The sequence below is a fragment of the Narcine bancroftii genome, chromosome 4, assembly GCF_036971445.1.
Source record: "Narcine bancroftii isolate sNarBan1 chromosome 4, sNarBan1.hap1, whole genome shotgun sequence".
Taxonomy (NCBI): domain Eukaryota; kingdom Metazoa; phylum Chordata; class Chondrichthyes; order Torpediniformes; family Narcinidae; genus Narcine; species Narcine bancroftii.
In genome coordinates this window covers 64,511,216-64,530,622 of record NC_091472.1, presented here as the reverse complement: position 1 = coordinate 64,530,622, position 19,407 = coordinate 64,511,216, and the positions used below count along the sequence as shown (strand labels likewise).

At 41.3% G+C, this 19,407-nt stretch overlaps 1 protein-coding gene across 1 annotated transcript in view; it reads left to right on the top strand.

Annotated features, from left to right (window-relative positions):
* LOC138760633 (reticulon-4-like) overlaps positions 1–19,407 on the top strand; it is a 101,654-nt gene that overhangs the window by 62,873 nt on the left and 19,374 nt on the right. Inside the window, exons 4-5 of the mRNA XM_069931446.1 lie at positions 7,344–7,551; positions 7,986–8,124. Of these exons, the coding sequence (XP_069787547.1) occupies positions 7,344–7,551; positions 7,986–8,124 (347 nt within the window). The remainder of the gene's footprint in view (positions 1–7,343; positions 7,552–7,985; positions 8,125–19,407) is intronic.

Genomic DNA, 19,407 nt, shown 5'->3' with positions numbered 1-19,407 from the left:
ATCATTGAATAGGACGTAGAATTAAAGCTTTAAATTTCCATTAAAGATGATATTAAGGTAAGAAAATGAAAATAATTGCATGGCTGCAGTGATTTTAGAAAGTTAAAGAAATTTCTATAATTTGAATCAGGTGTTTGACAGTAAATAAGTGTTTGTGTGGTTTTCAGCCCTGACTATTCCTCTCACTTAAAAATATGCATAAGAGGCTAAGAAAGGAGCCTTTATAACAAGCAAGACGAGCAGTACAGGTTGAACCTCTTTAATCTGGCAAAGTCAGGATCTGGCCATTGCTGGACCACAGAAATGGACACCTAAGGGAACCCCCTATGTAAGCATATCAAAGGCAGAACAAAGGTTAAAGCAGGAAATGATACTGTGAGGCGGCACTGTTAGTGTAGCAGATAAGGCCACACCTTTATAGTGCCAGCAATCGGGGCACGAGTACAAACTCCTTACAGTGAGGAGCTCAAACCCTGGTCCCAATCGCTGGCGCTGTAAAGGTTGAATCTGCTGCCGTTAGTACAAACTCCTTACAGACAACATGGAACTCGAACCCCAGCCCCAATTGCAGCAGATTCACCCTTTACAGCACCATCGATTGGGACTGGGGTTCGAGTCCCGTGCTGTCTGTAAGGAATTTGTACTATTAAATCCATTAGAAGACACTTTCTTATCTCAATACTTGGAGCACATTTGCCTTTTCTGCTCTCCAACTGACTGATAATTTGGCAGTCAGACAAACTTTGCATATTTGGTTCCAATTAGAAAGCATTTTGGTTATCATAGATTTTTATTAATTAGCCCAGTTTAAAGTAATTCCTTTTTTATACCCTTGGTTCAAGACATTGGATATAGACAATGGTCTAGGTTAGGCATTCATTCTTTCTTGGACTTGTATATAGACCAAAACCTTGCCTCTTTTGAGCAGTTATCTACCAAATTTAAATGACCTAATCAGCATTTCTTTCACTATTTACAGATTAGGAGTTTCTTAAACTACTTAATGTTGAGGCTTCCCCAAGACTTAAATTATATTACTTCCCAGATAAGAATAAAATTTTAGACCTAATCAGAAAGGATTGCTTTCTGCCCTTTATGAACTATTTTTAAAATCTAGTGATAGTTCATTAAGAAAGTTTAGGAACATGACTTTCAACAACTGTTTCCTGAAGATACATGGGACTCTTGAAAAATGTACTCTGTGCTAGACTTTCCTTATTGCAATTTAAAGTAGTCCATTAGGCCCACTATTCCAATGTTCAATTAGCTAAATTTTATCTCAATATATCCTCTAAATAAGTGTGCAACTTAGGAAGGTACTTTTATAATCATACGTTCTGGCTGTATACCTTCCTTTGTAACTAGAAAGAGGTATTTACTTTATTATCTTTAATTCTTGGTATAAATCTCTGTCTGAGCCATTTTATTGCTAATTTCGGAATGAGTGGACCAATGGACTTAATTTTGACTGCATCTCAATCCCCTGTAATTTGATTTTGGTTCCCTTATTGCTAGAAGGCTCATTTTGCTGCAGTGGAAAGATGTTGTCCCTCTCATGCCTACACAATGGCATCCCTCGCTAGAGAAAATTAGGTGCTCAACTACTAAAATGAGTATTGAAAAAAATTCTCTGGAGATTTTTCAATTTTCAAAATTTATAGGTCGATTGCTTTTGCTCTTTATTAAAAATATTTTTAAAATTTTTGAATTATTTAGTATTGAAATTAGTAGCTGATGCCTGGCTTTGATTGTAATTGTTCAGATAATAGTTTGGGGTTAGAAATTACATTAGTCAGGTTTTTTCTTTTTCTTTTCCTTTTTATCAACAACGTGGATCATATGCATTTTGTTTACCATTGTTTGCTATCTGTAATTTTAATTTACTTTTACCTGACCTTTATATCATGTATTTTATATTATTTTCTCAAAAACCAATAAAAAGATTAAAAAAGAAAGGAGTTTGTACTAACGTCCAGATCGCTAGCACTGTAAAGGTTGAATCTGCTGTTGTTTGTCCACAGACAGTGCGGTACTTGAATCCTGGTCCTGATCGCAGCAGATTCAACTTCCAATGCCAAGGATCAGGACCGGGCTTCGAGTACCGCACTGTGTAGGTAAGGAGTTTGTACTAATGGTGGCAGATTCAAAACATTCTGGACCACAGCGCTAGATAAGAGATTCAACCTGTAGAAGGATAGTTAAATGTGTGGCTAAGAGACAGTGTAGATGGGACGGATGTGGATTCTTGGACATTTGAGCTGTCTTCAGGAACTAGAGGGGCACCGATTTACTATTGGGGATATTTGTTAGCGTTACTTGAGTTGAATAAAAGTGGTTTGGCCAGGGGGAAGGGGGCGGGTGGTGCGTGACGCACTTCTGTATGACCCAAACAGTTGGAGCAAGTAAGCAAGTTGATGTGAACTTGGATGTTAAAGAAAACCAAGATCAGTGGACAGGGCAAATCAGAGTGTGGATGTTCTAACAACCTTTGTTTGGCTTGAATTAGAAGGAAAAGCTTGATACACTGGGCCTTTTTCTTCCTGGAGTATAGGAAGCTTGGCCCACAGAACTTAGATTTATCTATACTTCTCATAACTTAGTAGGGGAATCTAAAAGTAGAGGGCATGGATTTAAGGTGAGAGGGGAAAAAGATTTAAAAGGGACCTGAAGGGTACCATCTTCACAGAGGGTGGTGGGCATATGGAGCAAAAAGCCGAGGCAGAGAGACCACTGTAAACAACTGATGTGGGCTAACAATAGGACTAGCTTGGTTGGCATGGACAAATTGAACCAAAGGGTCTGTCTCTGTGCAGTCAAATTCTGACCCACCATTCATCACATTCATGGCTAATCATCTAATTCAATGTGACTTTTCTCCATTGCCTTTTATCACCTGATTCCACTAATGCTGGAAACATATTAATTTTAGTTTTGAATAAATTTGATGATTGTGCTTCCACTGCTCACTGGGATGCTCCCGTGTAAAGAAATTTCTCTCCATTTCTGTCTCAGGTGGCCTCCCCACCATATTTTGGTTCCAGAAACCAAAATATGGTAGGGGAGGTAAAGGCAAGGAAAAGATACTCACCATATTTAAATTTAAACTCTTAAGTCTCTGTACCCCTCTGCAACTGGATCCTTGACCTTCTCTTTGGAAGACCACAGTCAGTACAAATTGGAAACGATGTCTCCTCCTCGCTGATCATCAATACAGGCCCACCCCAAATATGCGTGCTTGGCCCTCTGCTTGTTACACACCCATGATTGTGTGGCCAGGCACAATTCCAATGCATCTACAAGTTTGCCAGTGACACTGCAGTTGTCGGCAGAATCATAAACAGCAATGAGGAAGCCTACAGTAGGGAGATAGATCAGCTCGTTGAATGGTGTAACGACAACAACCTTGCACTCAACGTCAGCAAAACCAAGGAGATGAAGGCGAAGTCAGGGGAACACGACCTAGTCTTCATCGAGGGCTCAGTAGTGGAGAGTCAAGAACTTCAAATTCCTGGGTGTCAACATCTCCAAGGATCTGTCCTGGAGCCTCCTTGGTGATGCAATACCAAGAAGGCACACCAGCACCTATACTTTGTGAGGTGCCTGAGGAGATTCAGTATGTCACTGAAGAATCTTGTAAGCTTCTACGGGTGTCCTGTGGAAAGCATTCTGGCTGGTTGCATCTCTGCCTAGTATGGAGGTGCCAACTCTCAAGATCAGAATAAACTCGAGGGTTTTTAACTTGGCCTGTGGCATCACAGGAACCAGACTTCACTCCATCAAGGACATTTACATGAGGCGGTGTCTTAAAAAAGCAGCCTCTATCTTCAAAGACCACCACCATCCAGGCTATGTCCTTTTTACTCTGCTGCCATTGGGGGGGGAAAAGGTACAGGAGCCTCAAAACGAGCACTCAGTGGCACAAGTACAGCTTCTTCCCCTGCTGCCATCCGATTCCTGAATAATCAATGAACCAAAGACACTGCCTTACTTTTTGTGCACAATTTAAAAAAAAATAGTAATCTTGCAAGATAGTTATAATATGAATGTTTGCACTGTGATGTTGCCACAAAACACCAAATTTCATGACTTCTTTTAATGACAATAAATTCTGATTCTGACAACACGGTAACCAGCTCTCGAACCCGTGCCACCCAGTCACACCCATTTGACCCACAACCTGGTAAGTTTTGAAGGGTGGTAGGAAATCGGAGCACCCAGAGGAAAACCTCGCAGACATGGGGAGAATTTACAAACTCCTTACAGTGGCTGATTGGAAGCCTAGTCACTGACACTGTAGCACCTTTGCATTAACCACCACACTAACCCAACTTGAACCTGTAAGAATTTGGAAATATTTACTTGCTCTGAACTTGAGAGGACATGAATGATATTTCTTTCTGCCTTCACTTCCCCAGCACGGTTGGCATAGCGGTTAGTGCAGCACCTTTACAGGGCCAGTGATTGGGAATGGGATTCGAATCCTGCGCTCTCTGTAAGGAGTTTGTACATTGTCTCTGTGTCTGTTTTGGTTTCCCCAGGGGCCTCCGGTATCCTCACGCCGTTCAAAACCTACAGGGGATGTAGGTTAATTGGGTGTAAATTGGGCAGCAGTGACTTGTAGGGCCAAAATGGCTTGTTACTATGCTATATATCTAAATTTTAAAAACACTTAAATTTAAAAAAATTAGAATTGTGCCTTTTTAAAAATTAAAAAAATCTGAGCCTCACCTCGGCAAGCTATTTCTTTTTGGACATAAAATGTAGGAGCCCATTTGGCCCATTGAACTTGTTCAGTCATTTGAATAATGGGTGTATTTTTCCTCTCAACCTCTGCCTTCTCCCATAACCTTTGACACCCTTACAAATTCAGAACCTATAAGCCTCTGCTTCAAATATACCTATGACTTTCCCCCACAGCTATCTTTAGCAATGAATTCCACAGATTAATCGCACTCCAGCAAAGAAATTTCTCTGTCTGTTTGAAGGGATTTTTTTTTTAAAGCTGTGTTGTTTGATCCTAGACTCTAGCATTACTGGAAACCACTCCATATCCATTCTATCTTGGTCTTTAAACATTCAGTAGGATTTGATGAGACCCCATCCCATCCTTCTATAATCCAGCAAATACTGGTGCAAAACCATTGTGTGTTAATCCTCTAATTCCTCGGGATGATTCTCGTAATACTCCTCTGGACCCTCTCCACCACTTCGATACAGCACCAAAAGTTGCTCACAATACTCAATAAAGTCTGACTAATGCCTTTATAAATCCTCAAAAACATTGTGTTTGCCTTTTTACTACTGACTCAACCTGCAAATTAACTTTTATGGAAACCTGCATTAGGATTTGAGCCTTCACTTCTACCAAGTGCATGACTATATACTTATCTACACTATTCCATCTGCTACTACTTTATCCATTCTCCCAACCTGTCCAAGTCCCTCTGCAGACTTCTTGTCTCCTCATTTCTACCTGCCCATAGCCTGTCTTTATAAAACTTCAAAATTGGCCACAAAGCCATCAGTTAATCCAAATCAATTAGATTTTACATGAAAAGAAGCAGACCCAATGACTGATGCAGAGCAGCACTTGGCACTGGCAGCCAGCTACTGAGAGATAAGATCTCCCCCAAAGGAGAAGACTTTGACCTATTTTATCATGTGTTTGCAAGTATCTCAAAAACTCATTAATAATAGGCAATAGAATCTTGCAAACTGGTGAGGTGAGCTGGCCTATCATTTCCTTTGAGTAGAGTGAGATTTGGAATTTTACAGTCCTCTAACAATTCTTGAAAGATCACTACCAATGCATTCACAATCTCTTTAGCTACATCTTCAGAAACCTGACATGTAATCCATCTGATCCAGGTGATGTATGCATCTTCAGCTTCCCAACCCATCAGTTCATCAAAATCTGCCTCAACTCTTGCATCTTAGTACATCATTGGTGTTTCCCACCGTGAAAACATGCATTTATTTCATCTGTTGTTTCTTTTTATTCCCCATTACCACTTTGCCAGTGCTTGATGTTCACTCTTGCCTCTTTTATACAGAGGATCATTAAAACTAAGATAACTTTGGTCTTCCTTTCCTCAATTAATGACATTCACCTGAACCATTGATTAAGTAGGGCTCAAAGAATTATTGAGGATTCATACCATCCGTCGCGCTGTATCTGATCTGCTACCATCAGGAAGGGGGTAGAGGAGCATCAAAATCAGGACCGTCAGACTGGGAAATGGTTTTCTGCAGGCTGTGCGATTGATGAATGTATCATGTCACCTTGAGTCTTTTTTAATAAATGAGTACATTATCCCAGAATTTTTGGATATATTTATTTTGTATTATATTTTGTGATTATTATGTTTTGTATGAGAATTGTATTGTGTACTGTGTTCCCGAGAAATGCTGTTGTCTGGTTGTATATGTACAGCCAAATGATGGACTTGAACTTGTATATTTGAAACAAAGCTATTTTTAATGTTATTCATTTATATATTTTGTATAAATAACATTTAGTTAAAGCTTTTATATTATTGATTAGTTTACCTTCATACTTAATACTTTTCTCCCCTTATTGCTTTTTGGTTGACTTTTTAAAAGCTACCCAATCCTCTGGTTTTCTACTATTTTTTTGCAATACTATATGTCCTCTCTTGCTTATATGGTGTCTTTGACTTGGTTAGTTGGCCAGGGTTGTCGCCACCTCCCTTTAGAATTCTGCTGCTGCTTTGGGATGAAATAATATGTCTTCTGAATTATTCTCAGGGAATCCTGCTATTGCTGCTCTACCATCTTCCCTTCTTGGGTCCCTTCCCCTTCCAATCACTTTTAGTTAACTCTTCACACATTCCACTGTAGTTACCTTTAGTCCACTGTAATACGGACACATCCGATTCTACTCTCAAACTCGAGTGAATTCTATCATATTGGGATCACTTTTAATTTTAGTCCATTAATCAAGTCTAATTCATTGCACAGCACCAAGTCAGATTTGCCTTTTCAGCTAAGGAGGCCAGAATACTACAGTTCTGACCCTGCTGAGACCCTGACATAATTGCAACAAGACCATTCTGCTCAAATTCTCTTTTAAATAAAAGCCAACACTTCTCAATTTATCCACTTTTCCACCACTATTGCCTCCAATAATTTGAGATCACCAATCTTCAGGAACATTATCATTTTCTAATCTCTGCATTAAAAAAATTCTCCTGCTCTCTTTTCACTAAAGTCGCAATCCCCCCCCCCTCCCCGCCGTTTTATAGCACCAGGTCATTTGCATCAGTTTATATGGCTACTTGTGCATTCTACTAATTATTTTCCCCATTTTTTTATTCTGACAGTTGTGGACTTAATCTATTGGCGTGATATTAAGAAGACTGGACTTGCGTTTGGTGCGAGCTTATTCTTGTTGCTGTCGATGACAATTTTTAGCATTGTCAGTGTAATTGCTTACCTTGGCCTGGCAGTACTATCAGTTACTATTAGTTTGAGGATATACAGAGGTATTCTGCAAGCAGTACAGAAGACTGATGATGGACACCCTTTCAAGTAAGTAAATTCACAAAACTAAATGGGTTGTTTATTGTGCATGTTGTATTGGAAATTTATTTTGTGCAATATTATTGGACAATTATGAATTGTCTTAAATGTTTTTGAAATGTATCTGTATTTTGTAAGCACAATATGATTTTTTTTTTAACCCCCCTCCTTGTCCAGGTTGGTGTGGTTATCCAACTGTTTAAAAAGAAACCTTTTTGTTTCTTTGGCTTTTCATTTACTTTAATTTGATTAACATTCAATATTTCAATATCATTACTTAAAATTGCAAGGGGGAAATGGTTTAAAGTCTATTATCGAGCTGTAAATTAAATACATCCAGATTATTTTTAATGTATTAAAAGTTGGCTTAAGAATAAAATCATAATTTATTGGCAAAGACCCAATTCTATTTCTTGCAACCTGCGCCTTTCCTCCCAAATCAGAGCTTGCTTGGAGAAAGATGTTGCTATTTCTGATGAACTGGTGCACAAGTATCGTGATATTGGACTTGGCCACATCAACCATATGATTACTGAATTAAGGAGGTTGTTTCTCGTTCAAGACCTGGTGGATTCTCTGAAGGCAAGTTGTTTTATATTTCACCTTTTTTAATATAAATGTTCCAAGATTTTAAATTAACCACCGTAATCAAAAACAAAACACTGTTAATCTTAACTCTAAAATAGAAAATGCATAACATTGTATGCCTGACTCTGGAATTGCTTTGTTACTGTTGATTTTAGAAATAGAGGCATTCTCATTGCAGTGCAGAAGTCTGATGGGCACTCATTCAAATTAGTTAAAGTAAATGTTTTGGTTAAACCTGCTGGTTAGGCAGCATTAAGATCATAAGATCTAGGAACAGAAATAGGGTATTCAGCCCATTGAGTCTGCCCCACAGCTTGGTGGTTTTCCCATAACCTTTGATGCATGGCTCATCAAGAATTTATCAATAATCTTTGCCTTAAATACACCCAATGACCTGGCCTCCACAAAGACTTGTGGCAACAAATTCCACAGATTTACCACTCTCTGGGTGAAGAAATTCCTTCACATCTCTGTTCTAAGTGGACACCCGTCAATCCTCAAGATGTGCTCTCTTGTCCTAGACTCTCCCTCCATGAAAAACAACCTTTCTGCATCTACTCTTTCCAATCCTTTCAACATTCAAAATGTTTCAATGAGATTCCACCTTCATTTTTCTAAATTTCAGTGAGTACGGGAAAAGAGCTGTGAAACGTTCCTCATATGATAACTCTCGTTCCTAGAATCATCCTTGTGAACCTCCTCTGAATCCTCTCCAAGATCAGCACATTCTTTCTTAAATGAGGAAACCAAAACTGCTCACAATATTCTATGTGAGGCCTCACCAGTGCCCTATAAAGTCTCAACATCACATTGCTATTCTTAAGAATTTTTAAGTTAGTGTTGATGATTCAGGTTTTTCTGTATAATTTGAGTTTTGAATGATATAATTCTTAATTTGTGGGAAAAATTGCTAAACTTGGATGTTGACAAGGTGAAGAGGGATGGCAAAGCTTTGATAATGGTATGTTTTAAGGAATTTTTCTTCCCATTATATGATTAAAATACTTTGACATGCATTTGATCTCCATTGTCAGTTTTGAAATAGACACCCTTTTGTTCATTTAATGAGACTGTTCCTAAAGATTTTAAGATTTGGACATGAGATAGCAGCTGATGGAATCTGGAGGGGGGAAAAATACTGCTCAAGGAGCTCGCTGTTGTTGACATTTCAAAAAAGCGGCCTGAAATTGTTTAAAATCTTCACAAGATGCTTCCACACGTATTTTAACTGTATCCAGTTCCAAACTGAGCCTCTGAGACATTTCATTCAGCATAGGCTGAATGATAAGACTTAGCTGTTTACATTGTAATTCAGAAAAGCTCAGCCCTGCTTTCTCTTGCGTAGTGGCAGAACCAGGTAACTGCAGCTCCTGCTGCATCTCAACAACAGGCAGTTTAACAGATTTACTGCGGGTCTGGACTCCCAGCGACGGCACCCCAACTTCTTCAGGGGGCCGACGCTGTTCTCCCCCCGCAACCCGTTGTTGCTTCAAAAACTCACAAAAAAAGACCAAAATATTCAGATTGGAGTATATCCTGGGGTATTTCAAACAATGGAGTCGTCTTCTTGCGTGCTCCCTCCGTTGAAGTCGGCAGGCTGCCAGAATCAGGATCCCCATTGGGGGCACACGCACCTTCCTCCTGAGAAGGGGTAATTCCAACCATGTCCTTCTCCTGGTGAGTAGTAGTCATTTTTTCAGCTCCCACAGGCAATCTCTGTGGTTTAGGCTTGAAAGAAAGCAAACCTGAAGTTGTAGCAGACTGTTTAGGCTCTAAATCTTCAACATTCCGAAAATGTAGTTTCTTCTGTACTTGAGGTTTATTCTTTATACCATTAATAGCCATAACAATTCCTTGATACTTTAAACTAAGTTTTAAAAAATTTAAACCTGAAAACAAAGAGTTAAAAATGGGTTCTTAAAAGTCTGGCCAGAGAGGTCGAGATTACACATCTAGACTCTACACCATCTTGCCACGCACCCAATCAGGACTCTGTATAAAGAAAATGATAGTATGGGGGGGGGGGGGAGAGAGACACTCAGTGATATGTGAACCAAGGAGGGTGAAGGATGGACATAGGGAGTCAACTAGGGAGGAGCAAGAATGGAATTAAGATGCTTTTGTTGACGAGTGGCATGCTGTTTTATCTCCCCTTTTCTGCACTGACCTGTTTGCTCTCAGCCTTTTCTGCTGCCAGGTTAAGGTCCAAACGAGAGGAACAAAGTATGTTCTTCCTGAATAAGCAATAACCTAGTGGTATAAACACTGAACTTTACAATTCCAGGTAACTTTTACCTCCTGTGTTTCACTCTATTTATCCTTCCAGTCCATCTCCAATCCTCTAATTTTTCTTTCCTTCCCCATTCTGGATTAATCCACTTCCTACCCATACATTTCACCCACCAGATTCCGCCCTCCCTGGTTTCAACTTCATATCTTCCCTCGTGGTTCCAATGACCACCTTTGTCAGATTTCTGCTTATCACCCTCCCCTCACCCAACGTGACTTCATCTGCCTCTTTATCTTCATTTGCTCCTATCTATCATTGACTTCCAACTCCCTCTCATGCATTTAATCTCTCTGTCCTCCATCCTTTGGTCCATCAATCACCTACTGGCTCTTGTCCACTCTTTGTCCTAATGCAGGGTCTGGACCTGAAATGTTGATGATTCCGCCTTCCTCGCCCCACACCCCTAAATACTAAGATATTGCTTAATCTGATGGATTTTCCCCTGATTTTTGGTTACATTTAAGATTTAAGAGTGAGTGCAAGACCAGGGGATTGATTGCATTATCCTACAAGAAAACTAATTCTTGGAGAACCTTGATGAGTAAACCCCACCTCCAATTTTCTTCCTGGATTGCCTCCAGGGAGCTGAGTACTGACAACCAGCAAAACTTCTCTCCATTAGTTGTGCCCCTTTGTGCATGCTTTTAAAAGCATAATTTTTATTGGCTGTGATAGTCGATTCAAAATAAATTGGTGACTGACTACAATACCTTAAATTTCCATTTTCCCACTGTAGCTCAAGGTGTATAAACAGCCTCTCCCCGTCATTTTTATCAATTGAGACTTTCAACCTGTGCAACACGTGCTACTGTTTTCTCCAGGATTTATTTCTTTGTATATAAAAGGATTTGTGTTGTTGGATCTGTAAACATTATTTAAAATGTCTTTCAAATTGACCTTACAATATAAACCTTGGAGTTAGAGCACACAAGGTCACCTTTCAAAGGCAATGGTGTTTCAACAACTGGAAATTTAAATCTGGTGCCTTGTACTGAGTCACTCAGCAGGCCCCCTGCATAGCCATGGCTGAGGTGAGGAGAGCCTTCTCCAAGCTGAACCCACACAAGGCAGTGGAACCAGAAAACATACCTGATCGAGTACTGAAGAACTGCACAGACTAACTGATTGAAGTTTCTACAGATATCCACATATCTTCAACACCCTGCTGCAGCAGTCCATCGTCCCTGGGGTTTCAAGGCATCCTAAAGGAGACAGTAATAAGCCTCATTGACAATCATGGCACTGACTTCCACCATTATGAAATGCTTCGAGCATCTGGTGATGGAACGCATCGAAACCCCTCCCGAGACATTCGACCCATTTCAATTCACCTATAGGAACCGTTCCACTGATGATCCAAAAGCCTTAACCCTCTACTCCATCCTGACCCACCGGGAAAATGAAGCCTCGTACACCAGACTGCTGTTCATCAACTTTAGCCTGGCATTTAATATGATCGTTCCCCAGAGGCTGGTGTAGAAGCTGTCCTCTCTGGGAATCAACACCTCTCTCTATAACTGGTTTCAGGACTCCTAGCAGAAAGACCATCATCTGTCCGAGTGGACAGCAGAACGTCAAGTACTGTCACACTGATCATTGGCGCAACTCAGGGCTGTGCTCAGCCCACTCCTTTCATCCTATTGACCTACGACTGCAATGCCATATCCAGCTCAGAGTTTTCAGGTTTGCAGATGACACAACACAACTGTTGTTGCTGATGAGGCCAACTAGTTGACTGAGGGGATGACTGTGGACTTCAGGGGCACCAGGAACAACCACCCTCCACAACACATTAATAACTCAATGGTGCGAGTAGAGAGCACCAAGTTCCTCCAAGTCCACTTAAGAAGTGACCTATCGTGGATGCACAACCTCTCCTCATTGTCAGGAAGGTGCAACTGCACTTTGAGAAGACTGAAGGCTACCGGTGGCCATCATGTTTGTACTGTTGCACTTTTAAAAATCACTTTATGTAGCTTAGCCTTGGCATAGAAAGTGCTATTTTGTATTGTTAAATTGTGTTTTGTATAGTCTTGTGTTGTTTTAACTATAGCACCATGGTTTTTTGGAGGAACGCTATCTCATTTTTTTAAAACTGCAGTTTTAAAATGACAAATAAAGGCGAACTTGAACTTGAAAAATGAAAATCTCTATTCCAGGCATGATTTGAAATGTTACATGATAACATCTACATTTTGCTCACCTTCAGGAATACCCAACTTACAGGAATTTAGTAAGCTTGTGTACATTTTTAAAGCTTTAAATGTACAGATCTGAGCCATTAAGTTTGATTATTATTATCCGATTGCACAGTAAAACGCAGCAAAACAGCGTTCTCCAGTCCTCGATGAAAAACATGCAAACGCACAACCAGATGTACCACACATACAGACAAGAATTACATTCAGGACAAATATACTCAAAAAATAAATATTGTTTAATAAATAGGGTGGTTAGCAAGAGCAGTTAATTTAGTTGTTCAGCATTCTCACTGCCCATTAGAAGAAGCTGGTTCTCAGTCTAGTTGTACTGGCTGATACTCTGTCCTGTATCTCTTTCCTAACGGGAGTAGCTGAAAGATCCAGTGCACAAGGTGGTAGGGGTCCTCAACGATTTTGCACGCTCTCTTCAGATAACGATCCCAGTAGATCACATTGATTGGGCAGGGAAGGAGACCCAAGTAATCATCTCTGCCACACAGTCCTATGGATTGAACCTCCAATCCACTTGCACCCATACAACACTTTGATGCAGCTGGTGAGGATGCTCTCGATAGAGCAAAGACCAGACCATAGGCATAGTAGAAACAATCTACGATATATTAGACTTTTGATATTAAATGTTAGCTTGAGTAAAAAAAAACTGCCACCAGGACCGAAGAGACTGCTGCAGGATGCTTCTGCGCTGCCATCTTGGGCAAAGATTGCAGGAATTCTACTAGGCACTAGATTTTAAAAGTCTGCAAGCTAAATTAAGAAACCACCACTCAGTTTACAATCCATAGGAGCCCGAAAGTCTCAACACCATCCACCACAGGGCTTTGTGATCCCAAGATGGCGCAACCTCTAGGACTGCTGCTCTGGATACCTTCTGCAGAACATGCTGTGACATTCCCACCTTAACCACCAGCAACAAGTGACGCTGAAGATTGAAGGCTTCAGTCTGCACAGCAGTTAGCTTGGGGCTGCACAATTTTGCAGCTTTTTCTTGAAGGTTTGTTATCGCTTGCCGATTTCTATATTGCAGCAATTGTCTCAGTGTTCTACCATCCATTCCTTTCCAACGTAAAAATTGTGCACCTTACTTACAGGTACAGTAGCACTAGGTCCGGAGAGGCCACTGCAGGCTGCTGCTGCACCACCATCTTGGATCAGAATCAGAATTTATCATCATGAACAAGTCATGAAATTTGGTGTTTTGTGGCAACATCACAGTGCAAACATTCATATTATAACTATCTTGCAAGATTACTATTTTTTAAAAAAATTGTGCACAAAAAGTCAGGCAGTGTCTTTGGTTCATTGATTATTCAGGAATCGGATGGCAGCAGGGAAGAAGCTGTCCTTGTGCCACTGAGTGCTCGTCTTGAGGCTCCTGTCCATTTTTCCCCTAATGGCAGCAGAGTGAAAATGGCATGGCCTGGATGGTGGGGGTCTTTGAAGATAGAGGCTGCTTTTTTAAGACACCGCCTCATGTAAATGTCCTTGATGGAGTGAAGTCTGGTGCCTGTGATGTCGCAGGCTGAGTTAACAACCCTCTGGAGTTTATTCTTATCCTGAGAGTTGGCACCTCCGTACCAGGCAGTGATGCAGCCAGCCAGAATGCTCTCCACTGTACACCTGTAGAAGTTTGAGAGTCTTCGGTGACCTACCAAATCTCCTCCGGCACCTCACAAAGTATAGCTGCTGGTGAGCCGCCTTTGTGATTGCATCACTGAGGAGGCTCCAGGACAGATCCTTGGAGATGTTGATAACCAGGAATTCCAGGAATTTGAAGATCTTGAATTTTTTCTCTTCCCCCCCCCCCCTCCCTCCTATTGAGTCCTCATTGAGACTGGGTTGTGTTCCCCTGACTTCCTCCTGAAGTCCACAATCATCTTGGTTTTGCTGATGTTGAGCACAAGGTTGTTAAAACATTCCACGAGCTGATCTATCTCCCTCCTGTATGTTTCCTCATTGCTGTTTGTAATTCTGCCGACAACTGTAGTGTAGATAGCGTTGGAATTGTGCCTGACCACACAGTCATGGATGTATAATGAGTAAAGCAGTGGGCTAAGTATGCTGTGATGATGAGTGAGGAGGAGATGCTGTTTCCAATTTGTACTGACTGTGGTGTTCCAATGTGAAAGTCAAGGATCCAGTTGCAGAGGGGGTACAGATGCCTAGAATTTAAATTTAAATAGGGTGAATGTCTTTTCTTTGCCTTTACCTCCTCTACCATATTTTGGTTTCTGGAAGCAAAGTATGGTAGGGGAAGCCACCTGAGACAGAGATGGAGAGGAATTTCTTTACATGGGAGAACGCCAGTGGGCAATGGAAACATAATCATTGAATTTGTTCAAAATTAAAATCAATAGGCTTCCAGCATTAGTGGAATCAGGTGATATTGGGCATTGAAGAAACGTTATTAAATGATTAGCCATGAATGTGATGAATGGTGGATCAGAGTTTGACTGCACAGAAACAGATCCTTGCGGTGTGCCTGTGTTGATAATCAGTGAGGAGGAGAGTTGTTTCAAATTCATACTGACTGTGGTCTTGTGATGAGAAAGCCAAGGATCGAGTTGCAGAGTGGGGGTACAGAGGCCTAGAGTTTGTAGCTTCTTTACCAGCATTGAGAAAATAATAGTATTGAAGGCTAAGCTGTAGTCAAAGAGCAGCTGTATGAATGAAATGCTGTTTTTGAGGTGATTCAGAGCTGAGTGGAAAGCCAGCAATATTGCATCTGTAACGAAGTGATTGTGACAATAGGTGAATTGCAGTGGGTCCAGATCTTTGCTTAGGTATGTGTTAATTCTGGCCATGACCAGCCCCTCACAGCATTTAATCACAGTAGAAGTTAGTGCTACTGAGTGGTAGTTGCTGAGGCAGCGCACACTACTCTTCTTGGATACTGGGATGATTGATGCCTTTTTGAAGCGGGTGGGAATTTCTGACTGAAGCTAGTTGGTTGGCACAGATTTTCAGTACTCTGCCAGGGCTTGATGCCTTGCGAGGGTTCACCCTCTTGAATGATGTTCTGACATTGCCCTCCGAGACAGCTATCACAGGATCCTTAGCCTTTTCAGGGATTCTAGTCGGCACTGTTTGGTTCTGAAAGCAGGCATAAGTGATCAGCTCATCGGCTAATGAAACATCGTAGCCATCTCTTGCTTTGTAGGCTGTAATGGCCATTGTTCTATTGTTTAAGACATATCCATGCCTCATCCACCCATGATGATCTCATTGACTTTATTCACTTTGCTGCCCACTTCCACCCTGAGCTCCAATTCACTTGCTCCATTTTCTGTGACATCCTCCCCTTTCTTGATCTGACTCCATCTTGGGAGACAAACTTACTACTGTTATGGACTATGACTGGACAGTGAACTGTGACTTTAAGAAATGGATTTCTTCAGCTTTCTTTTTCACAGACTATACTAACTTGCCAAGGTCGGGCTACTCACATAAGGGGAAAGTGAAAAAAGGCTCAATTGCAGCAATGTGAAGGAGTCACGAGAGATCAGCAGGAAGAAACCGGAGAAAAGAAGACGAGAGAGCTCACCAGTCTAGCCTAGAAGGAGACTCAGAGACATGGTTCTCACTGGGTTGAGAATGGTTCTAGCAGACTGAACTTGAGTGTGACAGAGGAAATCACTTAACATCTTCTTGAGAAAGAGCCATTTGGAAAGCCCGTTGTGCCAAGTCCTGTGGAGGTGTTGCAAGACTGTGACGCCACATCTTCCTATTATTTTCATTGTTCAATTTTGGATGTCCTTCTCGTTATTCAGTCAATGAACTGAACTTTGGACTTTGAACATTGAGAAATAACTTTGAGGATGGTGTTTTTTTTTGTTTTGACTGACTTTCCTGAAATGACTGGGGGTTTTGGGTTTTTTCCTTTGTATTTTGAAGTATTGGGCTCAGACAGTATTGTCTGGGTTTTTTGCAGTACACACACACAGATTTAAAATATTTAGTTCTGTACTAAAGTCGGTTAATTTGGGTAAGATGCTGCATTTGTTAATAAATATAGAGTTAAAATTTTACCGATTGAAGTGTGTCTTTCCTATTGATTTGGGGTGTAACGCTACAGATGTATTTTACAAACCTACCAACTTTCAATTACCTTGACTACACTTCACACCCAGTCCCCTGTAAAGATTCTATTCCTTTCTCTCAGCAGTCTCTGTTGTATCTGTTCCAAAGTTGAGGTCTTCCAGTCTAGATCATCTGAGATGTCCTCCTTCAAAATGTCCCCTCTACCACCATCAACTGAGCTCTGGCCTGCATCTCCTCCATTTGTTGCATATCTGCCCTTGACCCCTCTGCACCTGAACACAACAAAAACAGGATTCCCCTTGTCCTCCTACCACCCCACCAGCCTCTGCAATCAACATATTATCTGCAATTTCCATAACCTACAACATGATCCCACCACCAGACACATCTTCCCATCTCCTCCCTTCTATGCGTTCCAAAGGGACTGCTCCCTTTGCGATTCCCTCATCGCTTCCCACTAAATGCCCCCTTGGCATCTTTCCCTGTGACTGCAGGAAGTGCTACATTTGGCCTACACCACCTCCCTCACCACCATTAGGGGCCCTGAACAATCCTTCCAAGTGAAGAAACGTGAATCTATGGGAGTCATCCGGTGCTCCTGTGGTGGCCTTCTCTACATTGGAGAAAGAGACTGGAGACAAACTGGAAGATCACTTCATTAAGCACCTTTGCTCTGTCTGCATGAATGAAAGGATCTCTCAGTGGCCAACTATTTCAGTGCTGCACCCCACTCCTTTGCTGACATGTCTGTATTCTCACACACACTTCATATTATTTCTCTTTCCTCCAGCAATAAAAAAAAAAGACTTTAACTATCTTTTCCTCAATCTTTAGCCCCTAAACTAAAAAGAAAAAGCCACTGGGCCACCTTAAATCACCAAAAGGGTAACAGTACATTGGTAAATTGCCTTGTATGTAAATAAGTAAATTCAGGAAGAGATAATGTTTTGTATGCTATTTACAAAATAGTTAACTACTGTATTATTCATTAAACATTAAAATATTCCATAAAAGTATACCACATTTTATTAAACTTCAGTTCCAAAACATTATATTTAATCTTTGAGGTTCAAGCATGATAAGGTTTGGGTCATCCATTGTGCATAACTGGGAGGGATAGAGTCCCTCTATCTTGGCAAAATAGATATTTTCTTGCCATTAAAGTGGCAAAAGCTATCACTGATAAAATGGCAGTCCGACACTAATAATCGAATGGTTTCTGTTACCACACTGAAATCCTCAGAAATCAGTACTTCACCTTAAGTACTGAGGGGGGATAATCAGCCTAAGGTAGGCAGAGGTCTGGCGTCAACCTCTAGCCTAGAAAGGTAGGGATAAGAAGAAGAGGGTGATTAGTTATACGGGATTCGATGGTCGGGAGACCATGGTCGGGAGGTTTTTGTGGATGCGATAAAGAAAACTGGATGGTGGTTTGCCTCCCTGGTGCCAGGGTCCGGGATGTGACTATGCGTGTCCAGAACATCCTAAAAGGGGAAGGTAAAGAGCCTCAGGTACCAGCAATGTTGGAAGGAAGGAGGAAGTGGTCCTGCAAATGAATATAGGGAATTAGGTAGGGAGCTTGGAAGAAGGACCACTAAAGGTGTAATGTCTCGATTGCTTCCTGTGCTACGTGACAGTGAGGGCAAGAATAGAATCAGGTGGAGGTTAAATACGTGGCTAAAGGGGTGGAGTAAGAAACAGGGATTCAAGTTCTTGGACCACTGGGACCTTTTTTGGGGGAGATGGGACCTATACTATAATGATAGGTTACATCCAAGTCCCAGAGGGAACAGTTTCCTGGCGGGGGCATTTGCTAGGGCTACCAGGGGAGCTTTAAACTAGTATGGTTGAGGACAGGGGTTCAAGTTAGGCAGGACAGCAGGGAAAGGGTTTGTCGGCAAAGGAAAGAACATATTAAATAATTTGGGGGTGGAATGGCAGAAAATAATAAATAGATGCTATACTGACAATTGTGAGAATGGTAGAGAGGGTGATGGCAAAAGGTAGGATGTGGGAGATCTCTGAGATGTATTTATTTCAATGTGAGGAGAGTTGTAAGGAAGTTGGATGAGCTAAAGGATTGTGGATTGAAACATGGCATTATGATGTTGTGGCCATTAGTGAGACGTGGTTGAAGGAGGGTTGTGACTGGCAGTTAAATATTCCTGGATTTTGCTGCTTTAGATGTGACAGAATTGGTGGAGTAAGAGGGGGAGGTGTGGCATGACTTGCCAGGGAAGATATTACAGTGGTGCTGAGGCGAGATAGACTGGAGGGCTCATCGAGGGAGGCAGTGTGGGTAGAACTAAAAAATAAGAAGGGTGAGGTTACTATTATAAGGGTATATTATAGGCCTCCAAATGGGGAAAGAGAACTAGAAGAACAAATGTGCAAGGAAATAGCTGAGGTGTGCAGTAGAAATAGGGTGGTGTTGGTTGGGGATTACAATTTTCCAAACATAGATTGGGGAACACAGTCAGTAAGAGAGCTGGATGGCTTGGAATTTATACAGTGTGTTCAGGACTACTTTTTGCAGCAGTATGTGGAGATGCCCACTAGAAGAGGAGCAGTGTTAGATCTGTTGTTTGGGAACGAAATGGGGCAGATGATGGAGGTAAGCATTGGGGAGAACTTTGGATCCAGTGATCATGGGTCCATTAGCTTTAGCTTAATTATGGAAAAGGATAGGTTGGGTCCAAAGTCGAAGGTATTCGAGTGGGGGAAGGC